Source organism: Branchiostoma belcheri, unplaced genomic scaffold, assembly GCF_001625305.1.
Source record: "Branchiostoma belcheri isolate BF01 breed outbred unplaced genomic scaffold, Haploidv18h27 scaffold61, whole genome shotgun sequence".
In the NCBI taxonomy this organism is placed as follows: domain Eukaryota; kingdom Metazoa; phylum Chordata; class Leptocardii; order Amphioxiformes; family Branchiostomatidae; genus Branchiostoma; species Branchiostoma belcheri.
This window is the reverse complement of record NW_017804254.1, coordinates 194,427-212,073: the sequence shown is the minus strand read 5'-3', so window position 1 is coordinate 212,073 and position 17,647 is coordinate 194,427. Positions and strand designations below refer to the sequence as shown.

The following is a 17,647-nucleotide window of genomic DNA, read 5'->3' as shown; positions in this document are numbered from 1 at the left end:
ACATGTATGTCTCAGTTGTCGCATGTTTTTAGCGGCCATGTGAACTTTAACGGACCATGTTACTTCCACTTCAAGTAGATGGTTAAATGGTTAAATGCAGTCTACATGTATGTCCTAGTTGTCGCATGTTTTAGCGGCCATGTGAAGTTTAACGGACCATGTTACTTCCACTTTAATTAACAAAACAGTATGATTGTTTGTTGCCATGCTGTTCAGAGAATCAGACAGTTACTATCAACTTCAGTGCAAGTACTTACGCAACATGCTTTGTTACCATGCTGGCTGCATTAGATGGTTTAATGGTTTTACGATATGCAGTCTACATGTATGTCTCAGTTGTCGCATGTTTTTAGCGGTTATGTGAACTTTAACGTACCATGTTACTTCCACTTTAACTTAAAGTTTAAGAAACAAAACAGCATGATTGTTTGTTGCCATGCTGTTCGGAGAATCTTGTAAAATGATCTGTTGCCAGTTGCAATGCTGCAAAAGAAACAATTCTAAAGTGTAAAGTTGTAAACTATATTTATTGTAAAATGATCTCCATATTTATTTTAAAGTACAAACCATGATTATAATATTTTGGAATGTATTGTTATGTAAATATTAAAGGTTTAATGTTTTGAACAGGAATTGTGTTGATTCATTGTGTCAGTTTGGATAGGCTAAATGATAATAACGTTAATGCACCGCCTTTTCCTCGGTGTATATGGTGTCATAAATGCATGGTCAGCTGCTATAACCACCTCATAAACCACCTCGTTCGCTTCGCTCACTCGGTGGTTTATTCGGTGGTTATAGCAGCTGACCATGCATTTATGACACCATATACACCTCGGGGCGGTGCATTAACCCTTTATTATTCAATTTTAATTTCTATTTTGTTTCATGCCTATTTTTTTACATCATACTCTCGCTGTTTATGTCCAACTATGTGTATAGAAATATCATAAATTTAGATTTCCCTTCAACTAGTTTTTCCTACTTAGCGCTGTAGCCGCTGCTGTAGTGTTTGCACAACTGTGTGGCCCAAGGGCTATTGAACCGGAGATGTGCGCCGCCCTATGCACCACCTAGTGTGGGAAGGACTTTAACTTTTTAACGTTTTTATTACTATTTGCAGAGTATTGACCCACACCTTTAACCGATTATCATATATAGGGTTTGTTCGACCCTGGTGAGGGCAGTCCCAACATGACCTGGCCTATCTGGAAAAACAACTGGGAATCTGGCAAGTTTCTGCCTCTGGACTACGACTCTTCTGAAGCGCCGGCTGAGCCTGGTTTGTATTGTACATTTTTGTACAATTATCACTTTGTGTCTTTTCATGACTGTGTTTAAGCTATGCGTCTATAGTTACTCTGTCAGTAGATAACTTTGAAACACATTCTACTCCACTAATTTACATATGTTACAAATGTCTATAACTAGAAATATCCTTTACTCATCAAAATAATTGTGTCTATGATTTTTGCAAATTATTGCAGGAGGAATGGACGTCGCCTCGACTGTCTACGTTCTCAACATCAGCGCTCATTCGGAAGAACATGCTGTAAACTTTATGTTTTCATTATCCAAACCTTTCAATTTTTAAAACCCTAACAAATTGTGTTAAGCTTGTTTTAAACTTGACAGCCATAATTGTATAAAAGAATCACCAAGGCATTGTAGTTTGCATAGATACGTTGCTCGGTATTGCATGGTTTATGATTTGAGTGCAACCTGTCAAAATGTCGTATTACCTTTGAAGCAAACATTGTATTACGTCTTCAACACATTTTAAACAGAAAATTCCATAGAATAACCTATGGAAGCGTTTGGCTGTATATGAGCCAGGGAACAGGCAAACATATTTTCATTGATGTGGATGTATACTGTCCCAGAGAATCTCCATGAGAGTCCAGTACGTGCTGTGCTGGTACGATCCCCGTCTGTTTGGCCTGGCACCGGGGTGGGTCCTGGTCCCGCCCGCCCTACTCTGGTCCCCGCCGCTCGCGTTCGGACGGACGGTCCGCCGGGCCAGCACAGAGGAAGACGATGACAACAAGATGTGGATTAACCAAGATGGACTGATCATTCTTCAGATAACGTAGGTTTTGACTGGACTTTTTGACTAGAATCACAACCTGGTTGTAGTAGGTGGTGTGAGTTTGTTGTTGTTCAAGTTCTGGCAATGACAAACATTTAGTGAGCTATGTAATAGATATGCATTCATTGACGCAAGCTTACCGCTGAATACATGTACACACAGTTTGTCAATGTATTTCATTACTGTACTACTGCATACCAATGAACTCTTTAAATGTTGTAATATGATTCCATTTTCCAGCCGTCTGCTACAAGTGACCTGTGTGGCCAAATTGGCGAGGTATCCTCTCGACACTCAGGTCTGTTCTGTGGCTCTGCTTGGATGTGAGTATATAAAAAATATGAATCATGCACGATAGTGGTTGATAAACTCATCAGTAAGATAATTATGTTTACCCTTGCAGAAGGAAAACATTTTATGCTCTGTTCATTCTTCCTCGTCTTCTTCCTCTTCTTCTCAAAACAAGTAAAGTCAAAATGACCTGGACCAGACGTCTGTCACCATGGTAACAGGTACTGTAGCAGACAGCCTGTGGTGCTGGGTTACATGGGCAGAGCTGGAAGGGCTGCTTCAATATACGAGTATCACTAGTATATGAATGTGTTTGAGTAACAATAAATAGAACATAAGTTTGTTAGGATAGAACATCTGAAGGTAAACATTATGCATTTGTTTTGCAAATGTTACCTTTTTTAGTTTATATTTATATTCCGATTGACGCAACACATCACAGCGCAACACAAGAGGTTGAATCTTTTTATTTTGTGAATGTTTTAGTTGATGTGATTTGTTTTCTTTTGAAGACAACGGCATACGGTACCGTCTGCAGCCGTCTACATTACCCAAACGGGCCCCCATCAAAAGTGACGCTACAGGAGTGGTGTCACAGTTCACGTTCATCGGAGTGGAAGAACGGGCGGTCTTCAAGTCATTCATCACTAACGGCACGAGTTAGTTTGTCCCCATTGTTGATTCGATTATATGTGTGACATCCTCTGGGAACCCCCAAAATAATGCGAGCGTGTGAATAAAAAAAATGGGCAGAAAAAGTTGCCTTCATTATAAAATCCACGTGGTCATTAAGGTTGAACAAATGACTGAACATACAGAGTATGGTATGTCGAATAAAAGTCCGATTCTTTTATTTCTTAACATTTTCTTCTTTTTCTATGAGACTGATTTTAACATTCTACGGCATCACTGCAATTTACGGCATATATTTGCCCATTTAAGTTGCTGCTGCTTTGGACGATTTACAGTATGGTCGAAACCTTTTTTTTTTAAATGGACAAAAATTCATGCGCGCGCGGATGCCATTTATTTAATCAAATCAACATGGCCTCCCCTCACTGGTCCTTGGCGATGGCCTGATACCTTACTGGTATGCGGTTGTATATTTACGAAATCTGTATATTTGCTTCATAACCGCTAAGTTTCAGATGTGTATTTCTAATGTTATTCTTCATATTTTCCTTCCTTTAGGTTCAGACGAGTGCGTTTACCTCGAGCAGGACTGTGACTACCGTTTGGAGGAGTGCATGACGTCACTTTCAGACGAGTGTACAGCTGGGTCCGGCTGTGGCCACTGTTACCTCATCATCGGGGACTGTCTACATCAACTGCAGACCTGTCCACGTTATCTCAATGGTAGCGATTGTATTATTCGGCAAAGTTTAGCTATCCGTAGCACGCAATATTGAAAGGAAGACAAGGACTTTGTAGCTCACATGTACATTGTACAGACTATATTGAAATATCCATTAAAAAAACTTAAAAAAATGTACTATCGCTGCCCAGTGATGTCTTTCTTTAGAACATATAAATGCCACAGTATTCTGTAATTGAGTGTAAAAGAGAAACTTTATAGCATTATACAGCCCGTGTTCACTTGCTTCATACACCTAAGCAATAAATATACAAAGGTATATTTCTAATAACCTTTGATTATAAACCATATCTTGCCTTGTCGAATTCACTTAGTTGTAGTTACTTGGCAATGTATATATGTAACGTTATCTGTATAGTACTATTCTTCTGTTGTGACCTTTACTTTATAAAACCCAGTAGCTGTATGTGTACAATAAAGGTCTTCATTAATTAATAAATTGATTAATTAATTAATTAATTAATTAATTCGTACATTCATCCATTCAACTATATGCATAGGAGTTCAACACAACAGTTATCCACGTTTTGGTTATCACAAGGACACATTGCATGCTCCCTACCACTCACAGTGTTTAATATGAAACTGCTAGTATATTTTCACGTCATCAAACACTGCAAGTTCACCTCTGTAACTAACAAACGTACCTGCCGATTGCCTCTTATTGTTCCAGACACCAGTGCGTTCACGTCCCTGGAAGTGCACGTCCGACTCCGAAGAGTCCTGTGGCGGTACATCCTGACTGCCTACCTCCCGTCCACCGTCGTGGTTTCCGCCTCTTATCTACAGACATGGCTGTCGCCCACACAGGCCGCCATTTCTCCCAGGATCGTTCTCGGTGTCATGTCAGTACTGACGATGATCAAACAGATGGGGAAGACTGCGCGCATGCCTTGGGTAAGTATATTTGAATCTTTGACCCTGAGCAGTTCATATACGAGCATGTCTTGTACTTAGTAGTTCTCCCAAATGTAAACATATTCAAAACAAACCTGGTATTAGGTACTTAGTAGTTGGTACGTTCACCGGTTTATTAGTCATTTTGTACTTCAGGCATAGTCTGGACATTTTTCTTTCCAGTTTATCTTTATCTTTCTTGTATAATGAACAACCAGATTGTGTATTAAAAAAACAACGATATTATGTCAATTTTTTAAATTATTGTTTGATAGGTTGATGAACCAAGGGCAATTGACATCTGGATGTTGGGATGTCTGTCCTTTGTGATTGTGGTACTTCTGGAGACCGCTGTAGCACACTTTCTGTCCTTGTCCATGCAGGAAAAGGTATTTAGATTCGAGTTACTTTATACTTTACATCACGATTTATTTCTCTTGGATTTCCCAAGCAAAATCATGATTCTATGTCCATGAATATTTTAACAGAATTCCTTTTGAACAGGTATAGCTGTTTGAAAATACATTTTAGAATGTCAAGTACAGAATGCGCCGCATGTGTGCAATGAATTAGGTAATATGAAGGTGTATGAGTCATATAGCCAAGCAGAAAGGTAATATGATGTGTGTATCAAATCATCTTCTTTTCAGGAGAAGAAAGAAATCCGTGCAGAGGAGCTGGAGAGAGAACGGAACCCTCCTGTCCAAATCCCCCGGCCCGGACTGAGGGATCCCTCGGGGTGGACTCACAGGCCGCCCGAACACCTACAGAACAACGGTACGCTCTTCAGCCAACCGATATCCATCCCTCGTGCACGTTTGTACAATCCTTCCTGGCTAAAGTGGCACCAAATGGCGGATAATAAGGAATGGGTGATTGTGATCAAAGAGAATGGCACTGATCTCAAGAAGGAAGACGACAACGTCTGGAAGTCGCGAGACCACGCCGACAGTCCGACCGTGTCGTACACCCCTCCCACGATGACGTCACACACCATGTACACAAACGTCCCGGCTTTTGACGCCAGAACCGTCGGGCCGAGTGCAGCCGAACGGGCCGACAGCATGGCGGGAAAAACAGACCGATATGCCAGGGCCATACTACCCGCCATTTTTCTCATATTCAACATTGGGTACTGGACCTTTTATCAATACTAATGTCTACACGTGTACATTACACAACACTAAATCTTAGCCTTCTTCCGTCTTTGGAATCCAAATCAATTGTACGAACAACAATTGAACTATGTATAGCGTTGAGTGTACTAATTTTTTCTTCACTATTTTGCCATTTGCAGTTTAATTCAGTAGATCGTCATGCATGGTATTAGGAAAACGCTCGGTTATTTAATTGGTGACTTAAAAGTATTTGAATAGACAGTATAAAGTATTTGTCACAGCCGACATAACCAACACTTCTGAATAAAGCTTTATCTGATCGTATCAAACATTTCTTGTTGCCTGTTGTCTTTTTACAAGTCGTGGTGTTTTACAAAACGTGGTGACGGCACACTCAAGTTTTTTCAACTTATATTAATACCGCCAACAACACAGAGGACTATACACTGCTTATTTTCACCTGAGCGAAGTGAGGAAAGTCGTGTTAAGTGCCATTCCCAATGGCACAATATCGGTGGCATGTCAGAACTCGAACCCGGGACCTCTTGGTGTCGAGTCGAGCACTCTTCCGCTACGCCACATGACCCCACAAACTTGGCACGCGCGAATGTTTGACCCCGGCTCGGTTACCCTTTGACGTGCTAAGGTCACACATCGATGGAGCTAGCTGTCAGCCCAAATTACCTCAACCATGTCTTATTTACACCGCTTTGTACGGTAACCATAGGTCTATTGTACACTGCACCTTCGTCTGCCTCTCCTGAATATTTGATTAGATGCAGGCACCTGTTAGTAAGTAACGCACAATGCTTTGCGAGCCACTGTGGAAGATACCTTGAGAGAATATACCTTGAGAATCCCTCAGTGTTAGGAGACAGTCTGCCTGTTGTTAACACCCTCCTCTCACTCTTCGTATTTCTCCTTATCCCAACGTTTATCCAGTCTTGTTTTGAAGAAGTTTACACCATCGGTATTTACTCCAGCGGCAGCTACAGCGAATGACTGTCGCCTCACTGTAGACTTTGCTAGCGGAACTTTCAGTTTAACCCTGGTTTTCTCCGTCTCCCTTGTCTCATAAAAATCCTCAGGTTCCACCCTCCCTCTTTTGGTCATAATCTTGTATTTGTAAGCTTGTATTATGCCCCCCTCTCTTCTGTATCTGAGTGACGGTAACATCAGACGGTGTAGGAAGAACGGCCTGGAAATGACAGGAGGGTTTCGTGCAGTTTGGTCACTGCTACTTCTACTTTATTGTCAACATGTCTACGCACTGCCAGGTATGTATTGTACACTTGATAATTATACACATATTATGTAATAGAATGGTTCAGATATTTGATAAAGATACAGTCAAGATGAATTATCGTTAGGCTTTCATTTGGGTGGACATGCTGTTGTGGACATGGCCTATTATATCATGATAAATTGTATAAAATAGCTAGCGTTATCATCATTTCAGCACGACAACACTTTATTATCACTAAATATAAGTTACAGATGCGTTTTCAAATGCATAAGAATAATGGCCTGACCACCGAGAACGGAATTCACTATCTATTTCATAAATGTCATTCTGTGACAAAATTTTTACTACTAAATTATTGAAAAAATGAAAATAAGAGCATGTAGCATTATGTAGTCGATATTACCTAAAAGCATTTGGTATACGCTGGAGAAGACATCTTCATCTCAGATGTGAACAAATCTAGGCATGTATACAGGTCATTTAGTTTTGGCCATCACATTACTTGGCCCTAGCCATTCATGTCATATCATTTGGAAAGTTATTGATACATGATATATGGTCAACTTGTCACGCAAACTACATAAACTGATAGGTACTAGGTGCACGAGTTTTTTTTCTTTTATTTGCTAGAATATGAGCTCGAGAAAACATTTGTGAGAAAAAAGTATTACAATGTGCATCATATGGGGTCGTGTGGCGAAACGGTAGAGTGTTCGGCTCAGATCCAAGAGGTCCCGGGTTCAAATCCTACCCAATGCCACCGATCTTGTACCCTTGGGAAAGGCATTTTACACGACTTTCCTCACTTCACTCATGTGTAAATGATTACCTAGCTTCGGTCAGGGACGTCCCTCGGATAGGACGTTAAATGGAGGTCCAGTGTTTGGGAACCCACCGCACTTATCGAAAAGAGTAGGGGTCCTTCTCGGTGTGAGTGGTTCAAACCTGTACAGTCTAGTCTTACGCAGCTTGTACTTACATGTACAAAACTGGTGTGTTACGCCTAAAAATAACCGGTTTACCGGTTATGCGAAACAAACAAACAAAATCAAATGGACATGAATATGGATCATTTCTTGCTTCTAAAGCGCAAGAATGCCAGATGCTGGACGGGACATCCTACCGTGGACTGGTTTCCATGACGGTCGCGAACAAGACGTGTCAGTCGTGGGGCAGTCAGACACCTCACCAGCACAGCTACACGCCTACCGCCTACCCCTCATCCGGACTGCAGCAGAACTACTGCCGCAATCCGTCCGGCGATACCGCGGTGTGGTGCTACACCTCGGACCCCGCACAGAGATGGGCATATTGTGACGTCCCCGTTTGTGGTATTGTTTATTTGTTTAAAGGGCCTTTTTAAAACAATTTTGCACCAAATTATTTTAATTTAAAAAATATTCATGTGATTATATAGTAATACGTTACTTCTAATTTTCAACATATTTGTGCAATTATTTCACATACTTAACATTGATGGTTGGCGTCGCTAAATCAGCTCACATAACACGCATTCAGTTTTTGGTGGCACCACAAATTACCAGAATGTAAACAAACTTGGCTGACAGCTGTGTTTCAGCTTTTAACTATGCTTCCACTTCCTGAATGGCACTGATATGTACTTTCACTGGAGTAGGGTTGATTCAACCTTTTGAAAGACATGGCGAGAAAATTTGTATTGTCGTAAATGTTACATAATGTAGCTTTAAGTGTATGAAAGATGATGCAGACGATACATGGACTTCCAGAAAGACTTGATTTATGATTTGTCAACGCAGATACTATTACATGATTAGAAATTGCACGTGTGTCCTCATTCGAACATCATGCGTTGTTAACGCTGCTATGCGTTGAACAATGCCCACTGGGCTGATACCAAATTATAGATCTCTTTGTAACTGAAAATTGAAAACAAAATGCTCTTTATCTGTTTAATAGAGAAAACTTAATGGACACAACAAAGGTACAGCGACTTTCGTAAGGTCTGAAACTGCATGTAGACATACAGATAGATACGTGGGTACAAGAAAATTAACCTACGTACAAGACAATACATGAATTTAGTAGGATTATCATATGGATAACATCTGCTAAGATATGGCTTCCCAACCTATTTGAATAATGATTCTGTACACCTTATCTTGACAGTTCATCTGTGTTGGTAGAAGTCATTATGAATCGAGTTTAAACTGTAACACAATAAAATGGACTCACCCAAATTTTCCACTGCTCACGGAGTCACGTGTGTTATCACGTGTGTTATCACGTGTGTTATCACGTGTGTTATCACGTGTGTTATCACGTGTGTTATCACGTGTGTTATCACGCGTCACGGAAGCGGTGGATTGTTCATTCCTTGGAGTTGTACAGTCGAAAATTTGGGTGAGTCCATTTTCTTGTGTTGGACATTACAGTTTTTAAACTCGATTCATAATTCTGTTCACCTGTTGATGTTAAAGATTTGGCATGTACCGGAAAGACAACAGGCATCCTCTACATATACAACTGGGATTTGCCGCCCGCCACTTCACCGTACTTTTTCCTGGTGAGAGCTCCGAGCGACGTGCACATTGCGCTGGCAAACAGCAATAACTTCCTGACAGTCCTGTATCCCATGTATGAACTTGTCATCGGCGGTTGGGGCAACGCCAGGAGCGCCATTCGCAGGGGAGCACAGGGCGTAAACATGATCAGTCTTGCCACTGGAGGTGGGTGACATTTTATGGCATTATGATTTTTTTCCTTTAGAGAATAATATATACCTGATTTTTGTATTATGTTTTAAAGGCATCCAATTTCAGGCTAGTAAAAAAACAATATTCTGGTTGGGAAATATGATATTGACATTTACTGCCATTCCTTAGCACATTTTGGAGCTTTGTCATCATTTCATTCTTGAAGTGTTTGAAATAGCCATAAAACAATATACATGAGTCGTCACTTTATTTTGGGGTACCGTCCATACATAGATAGAGCCAGCCTACGATACAAGACAAGCAACCGTTTTTTTAACGGTAGAATCACATTTTTTCTGCCCCACAGATATCAGTATGCTGTGGGATAGGATTGATTCAACTTAATATATTTAAAGAATGACCAGAAAATCGAATTTGAAAATCCAGTTTTGCCGCACTGAAATTGCGTAGGATGACTTTACCCGTTTAATGCCCATCTGACAAAATCTATTTCAAGTATCACATGGACTAAATGACAAAGGAATTCCATATTCAAAGATAATGATAACTACTCTAGACTTTTAGAAATAATGCATCTATTTTTTCGCCCTGTCAAAGGCCTCCTGTCTCCAACTGAATATCGAGGATTTTGGATCACCTGGTCTCCCGATGGAAGGATCACCATCCAGCGTCACACCGATGACCAACCTTTTCTAGAGTGGACTGATCCCGAGCCTCTGCCGGTCAGCTACTTCGGGTATTCCACCGGGTTCGGTAATCCTGGAGACTGGCAATTTTGTGAAGGTACTCCCACTCTCCCTCTCCCCCTCTCTCTCTCTCTTTCTCTCTTCTCTCTTTCTCTCTCTCTCTCCTCTCCCTCTTCCTCTCTCTTTCTCTCTCTCTCCCTCTCTTTTTCTTTCTTTCTTTATCTCCCTCTCTCTCTCTTCCTCTCTCCTTCTCTCCCTCTGTCCTCCTTTCTCCTTCTCTTCCTCTCCCTCTCCTCTCTCTCCCTCTCTCTTTCTCCTTAGTTCTCGATTAGGACGTAGGAAACAGGAAAAATAAAAGGGAGAACATCCTTCAAAAAACACATCTGTACTTTTAGCTTTTATCATAACTTGACAGTAGGAGAAGTTAAATGCATCTAATGATTGTTAGTTTTAATTTGTATCTGTAAACTGTATAATGTTCATCATGTTTTCTTGTGACCTGTACTTAGCTCAGTGTGACAAAAATTAACAATAAACCCATGGCTTTCTAGTGATTCTTGCCCCCAAAATGCAAAAAAAAAGTTATGACGTGTACATTATTGATATTGTAAAAACATACAGAATATTACAGAATAGGTAAATGTCAAGAGCCTTGTCTCCAAGAAAGCAGAGTACATTAAAAAATCCTTTGACTTGCCGATGTTTCAGCCAATGGACAGTGGGGTGCGTGGGGAAGTTGGTCCGCCTGTTCTTCATCCTGTGGTTTCGACTTTCAAACACGCCGGCGTGTGTGTGACAGCCCTCCGCCCATCCCTCCCCTGGGCAAGCCGTGTGAGGGGCAGTCAGAGGGCGGGAATCTTTGTTACGTCCCCCCAGGCTGCTCAGGTACGTAGCTTTCGTTAACCAGGAACAATACAAACTATTGAGTAAGTACTTACATGTTAGAATGGTGCAATTATATAAACTAATTATTGTACTTTGAATAAAACTAAATTGAAGAGTATGTGTGACATAAATGTGATTAAAAATCTGGAGCTCAACTACTTTTTCCTCACACAAAGAGTCATTGTTAGGCTTATGATCTTTTTGTGGTGAAATAACTGATTTTAGTATAGTCCAGTACAATGTTATTCCCGTATAACTATGTATTATATAGTGCCAATTACGGAAAGTATGGCCAGGATTATTAAGTGATTGTCTTAGATGGAGAAACAATGTTCCTTATTATAATTTTATATTCCTTCTTTCAAATGCAGCCGAAGACGCAGGATTTCAGGTAAAATCTTTTTAGCATTGTTTTTTATGCTGTAAGGCCACACCGACTTAATTTTACCGATGACATCCTCTGAAGTAATTTGCCAACAGAAGTTGTATGATGTAATTTTAGCATAAATGTGCATTATTCTAGCGCATAAGTGGTGTTTAATGCCTCTCAAGGCACTTTTTATGTATATACATTATGTATTAGTCATGTAGTTCTTAAAAACTTGTAAAAGCTTCTCAATTCAGCCTTTGGCTGCAAAAAGCTTATAACCTACTGTACTATGTATGTATGAAGTATGTGTTTCTGCAAATAAACCAGTCTATATATATATATAATGAAGACCCCCAAACTAGTGCGCGGGCGAATAAATAAAAATGCTACTAAACCACAGGAATACAAAGCTGATATTGTGAATTTGCCGCATTACATAGCGACGTATACGACAAGCCGGGACATGCCGGCTTTTTGCGGAATTTATGAATCTACACTGTACGTATGTACTGAGTTCTAACGTGGCCTAACTTAAATCGAATTTAACTCGTTACTGAAACCACGCTTAAGCTCAGCCGACATTGTTTGTACCGTAGTTTGATGTATCGGAGACGAACGTGAGCTGGCCTGACTGGCAGGAGAAGTGGAAAACCGGCAAGTTTCTACCGCCTGATTATGACTCCACTACAGCACCGAAAGAGATAGGTCTGTACTATCATTGTTATGTTATGTTATGGTATGTTATGTTATGGTATGCTATGCTATGTTATGTTATAATGTGTTATGTTATTTTATGCTATGCATTAGATGGTATATGCAGTAGTATATATGTTTTGGTATCAAGAAATTTTTTTTGCAAAATTAATGGAAGCGAATGGTATGCCACGTGTATTTATAACTGTCGATGACCATATCAAAACTTGTCACAGCTACCCCTCCAAGGCGTAACAAAACATTGACAGTTCTATAACATGATATTTTCGTCGCGTTTAGGAGGGATGGACGTTTCCTCCTCTGTCTACATTCTTAACATCGGCACTCTGTCAGAAAAGAACGCGGTAAGAATACGATTTGTTCATAAATATCTAATGCTGAACATGGACCTCTTCAGTCCTTTAATTGCTAAAGGAATTGCTCCAAATAATCCAGATAATTAGAGCCATAGGCATGGTGATGGCCATTTTAACTGTGCTCTTTTCACAAAATACCCTATTGTATTATTTACCTGTGTATAGCACGCTGCAAAGTGAATTGTACATAATGTCGACAGCCATTGCCAGATGGCAATCCCTGGATTATGATTTTAAAAAATCCCATAAAGTCCTTACCGCACCATGTGGGGCATAGGGCGGCGCCCATCTCCGGTTCAGTAGCTCTTCGGCCACACAGTTGTGCAATCACTACAGCGGTGGGCTAGTCTTTGGTATGACGCGGCCGGTGATCGAACTCGCAATCTACCGAATGCAAAGCGAGTACTCAAAACAAATTGGCCATTGCACCAAAAAACAAACAAACACAACTTTATCTTTATTTCAGAACATATCCGTCAGGATCCAGTACACGTTGTCCTGGGCGGATTACCGACTTTTCGGCATCGCGCAGTCCTGGGTTCCCGTGCCGCCGGCCCTGGTCTGGTCCCCGCCGCTCGGCTTCGGCCAGTCCGTCCGCCGGGTCATCGCGGAGGAGGAGGGGGACACCGCCATGTGGATGGACCCGCGGGGAATGGTCACCTACAAGATGACGTACGCATCAGATATGATTATGTTTACCGAAGGATAACACATTGTTTTTGCTCTGTTTCCTCTTCTTCTCCAAGCAAATAAGGTCAATGACCTGCACCACACGTCTGCCACGTCACCATGGTAACTAGTGTTGGGTTACATCATCATGTTGCAATTTTGTAGCAGGAGGGAATTTGTTACTCAACCAACTGGATAAATTTTGAAAACTGCCAGACGTTTCAAGTATAGAATGACTGTACTACTTTTCGTCAGTACCCCTTCCTTGTGTATCTCATTATCATTATCTGAACTTCAAAGACGAAGAATTGATCACTTGCAGTGACACTTCGAGAGAAAAATGCAATGCAAGGGAGCATATATTTCTTAAATTACTTGATCATCAGCTATTATGTTGAATATGTATGCTATATAATTACGGATGATGGTAGTGTTTTTCCATATTTACGGACAGACGTGTACTGACGGTCAGCTGTGTGGCCAGGCTGGAGAGGTATCCACTAGACACACAAGTCTGCCGGGTGGTGTTACATGCATGTAAGTGTGTAAGTGAATGGTTAATTACCTCCATGAAATGTGTCATGGAGGTTATATTTTCAGTTGCGTTTATCTGTCCGTCCGTCTGTCTGTTGGTCAACAAGATAACTCAAGAACGCCTGGATGGATGGGTTTCATACTTGGTGTGTTGGTAGGGTGTGACGAAAACTGGAAATGATGAGATTTTGGTCCCCCTAGTGGCTTCCCTTGGTACTGCAGCGCAACTTCCGGTTTTGATATCTCACGATCTGGACATGCTAGGGTCATTTTGATGGAAGGTAGCTCTCGTGCTTGGGAAGAAGTCATATGAGTTTGGGCCCCCTAGCGGCTTGTTCTGGAACTGCAGGGCACTTTCTGGTGAAATGTTTAAAAGCCAATAAGTCCAGACAGGAACAACTATATTTTCTATTATTTTTGGTGTGTAGGTAGCTGAGAGAGAGATGTACATAATTAAATGTAAATTATGCAAATGAGGACTTTATTTGCATAATTAATGAGGAAATTCTATAATTACAGTGTTTTACATTATACTATGTAACCTATGGCAGGCGGAACTTCAACAGATACTAATTATGCAAATGATGACCTAATTTGCATAATTAATGTGAAAATTCTATGATTTCGTAATGGTGAATGATGAGAATGTCATATTTGGGACATCTGTAAGTTAATCAAAAGTTAACATACATCACGATGCATATATCATGTTAATGCAGAGGTCATTTGAACAATTAAAGAAGAAATTTACATTTACATATCAAGATCATATTTCATGGAGGTATGAAGTCTCGGAAATTGTCCCTGTCCCTGACAACACTATCTTTGGTACTGAAAACATAATTACTGCCCCTGGTACTGAAAAGACCATCCCTGTCCCTGGTACTGAAAAGACCATCCCTGTCCCTGGTACTGAAAACACCATCCCTGTCCCTGGTACCGAAAACATCATCCCTGTCCCTGGTACTGAAAACACCATCCCTGTCCCTGGTACTGGAAACACCATCCCTGTCCTTGGTACTGAAAACACCATCCCTGTCTAATACTGAACATTATTCATGTTCCTGGTGCGTCTGTTCCCATACTAAACCACCGTTTATAGTAGGAAGAAACAAAAGAATTTTCTCGAAGTAACAAAAGAACTTTTTTATCTTCCAGATAACGGAATACGGCTCCGACTGCAGTCGTCCCGGCAAGCCCAGAGTGCACCTATCAAGGTAGACGCCAGGGGGATCCGGTCGCAGTTTATACTGGTGGGGGCTGAGCAGAAGGCTGGCTTCAAGTCTTTCCGTGAGAACGCCACAGGTCAGTTAAACACATTTTAACTAAACTAAATTATGTATGACATAGGGCTTTGCTCTTAGAAATGTGTGGTTTTCTAGTGACTCTCTATTCAATGGATCGTTGGTTTAAATATGGAGGTGTATGCGTATATAGAGAATGCACAATCATGTGCATCTGTGCATGTGTGTGTGTGTGTGTGTGTGTGTGTGTGTGCGTGTGTGTGTGTGTGTGTGTGTGTGTGTGTGTGTGTGTGTGTGTGTGTGTGTGTGTGTGTGTGTGTGAAAGTATGCTTGAGTGCGTTCTTTAGTGTGAAATGGTGTTCTTGTGTGTGAACGTGTATGCTTGAATGTGAACGCATGCTTGCGTGTACGTGTGCGTGTGCTTGACAACTATCATACTGTACGTGTCATGCTACCTGATATCACCAGTTGTCTGTGTTCCCCAGATTGCCGGTTCTTCCACCAGACCTGTGACTACCACATGGAACCGTGTATGACGTCACTGGCAGACACATGTGAAGGAACTGACTGTGCTGACTGTGGTCTTGTCATCGGTGACTGTAAAAATCAACTTCAGTCCTGTGCTCAATACATTAACGGTAATGATTTTGCCATATTCTATCATTTCAGGAAATAAAGGAACTACATGCGTACCTCATGCTACGATATTAAGTTTTGACATCTCTGTCAGTTACTGATTGTTGAAGTCTACATTCAACTTTTTTCGGATTGGCTGAACTAGATGCTTGTATGTGGCCCTGTGGCGCAAAGACAGAACCAAGAGGTCCCTGGTTCTAATCCTGCCATTTCACCAATCTTGTGTCCTTGGGAAAGGCAATTAACATTTCCTCACTTCACTTAGCTCAGGTGGAAATGATCATGAGTACCTATCTTGATAGCTTCGGTTAGAGACGTCCCTCGGATAGGACTTTAAATGGAGGTCTCGTGTTTGGGGAGAGCCACACCTCGAGCACGAACCCGCTTATCAGAAAGAGTAGGGGTCCTTCCCAAAGTGAGTGGATCAGATGATTCCGGCCTAAATTAGCTTAGGGAATTTTCCGAGCAGCCTTTGTAAATCTTTTTCAGCCTTAAGTTTGTAGCTGCTTCTCAAATTGAGCCAGTCAAGTTAAGCCTGACTACGACTACTGTCTCTGAAGAGTTGCTGCTGCAGTGAGCGTTGATAGACCGATCCCGAATGTCCATCACAATTAGAAGTTCAACCAATAAGAAAAGGGCAATTATCGGTTCGACCAATGAGAGAGTATCTTTATCTCCGTCAAATATTTGCATTTCTATGTTTTGACGGAGGTGGGCGGGGCTTCGTGATTGGTCTATTGATCCGAGCGTCGTCGATTAAGATGGCTTCATTAGGTATTGATTAAATCAAAAGACTAAGAGAACTAAATTGATTTGCAGCGTTACGTTTCGTTACGATTCGTTACTTTTTTTCAGACACAGGCGCAACCACTTGGTTGGAGGTGGATGTCCGGCTCAGAAGAGTCCTGTGGCGGTACATCCTCACATACTACCTCCCGTCTACTGTCGTCGTGCTGGCCGCCTTCTTACAAACATGGCTGCCGCTTACACTATCCACAGTCTCCGCTAGGGTTGTTCTGGGCACTACCGCAGTCCTGTCCATGATAATACAGGCGGGGAAAACTGTACAAATGCCGTGGGTAGGTACATCACATGTTGTTGTGATTCTTGTATTAAGGGATTCACGTCTTGTCAGTCCTTTTTCCCGACCATCCAAATTTTCATTATGATCAGATAAATTTGATGCCGGACATGCATTGCAACCCACAGAGGCAGTGAATGGTTCATCCAAATTTGAGTTTAGCTTCGACATTTTAGAACTGAGAATGAGCCGTTGATTAAGTGACAAATTCTAATTATAATGTTAAAATGGGCAATGGCTTTAGGTTCAAGATGTACGAGCGAACTGAGTGCGTTTCACATACGATTCTGACCACTGTGAAAGCAATGTGCAATTTATCTTTACTTCTTAGGTAGACAAACCCAGAGCCATGGACATCTGGATGTTGGGGTGTTCCTCTCTTGTGATTGCGGCGCTCGTAGAGACAGCTGTAGTTCACTTCGTCTCAACTTACATACAGGAAAAGGTACATACTGTTAAGTATTCCCGAATGCACATACAGTATCAGTCATTACCAGGTAATAAGAAACGTGTATGGCGTGTAATGCGCACACAGAAATCACATAGAAACCATGTAGCATTTCTCACACTTGTGTAAATGTAGTTTGTGCCATGTAATTTATACATAATATGTGCATAGATGTAATACTTTTCTTATTTTGTCTCATCCTTACCTCTTTTCTCATGGTCTCAATGAAAAGTGGTCTGAACGCAGATTTGAGTTTCTCATGAAAGAAGAAAGGCTCACAGTTTAAATTCATCCTTTTCAACCATGCACAAT

At 41.2% G+C, this 17,647-nt stretch overlaps 1 protein-coding gene across 1 annotated transcript; it reads left to right on the top strand.

Annotated features, from left to right (window-relative positions):
• The first annotated feature begins 1,194 nt into the window (after positions 1 to 1,194).
• LOC109482840 lies at positions 1,195 to 17,024 on the top strand. Its single transcript, XM_019785682.1, has 18 exons — positions 1,195 to 1,282; positions 1,488 to 1,552; positions 1,884 to 2,089; positions 2,330 to 2,412; positions 2,893 to 3,039; positions 3,578 to 3,736; positions 4,429 to 4,652; positions 4,928 to 5,041; positions 5,303 to 5,693; positions 8,105 to 8,347; positions 9,476 to 9,724; positions 10,409 to 10,495; positions 12,647 to 12,711; positions 13,190 to 13,416; positions 13,847 to 13,929; positions 15,085 to 15,231; positions 16,662 to 16,885; positions 17,016 to 17,024. Exons 1-18 carry the CDS (start codon positions 1,195 to 1,197, stop codon positions 17,022 to 17,024), a joined length of 2,811 nt encoding a protein of 936 aa, XP_019641241.1.
• Positions 17,025 to 17,647: the final 623 nt, after the last annotated feature.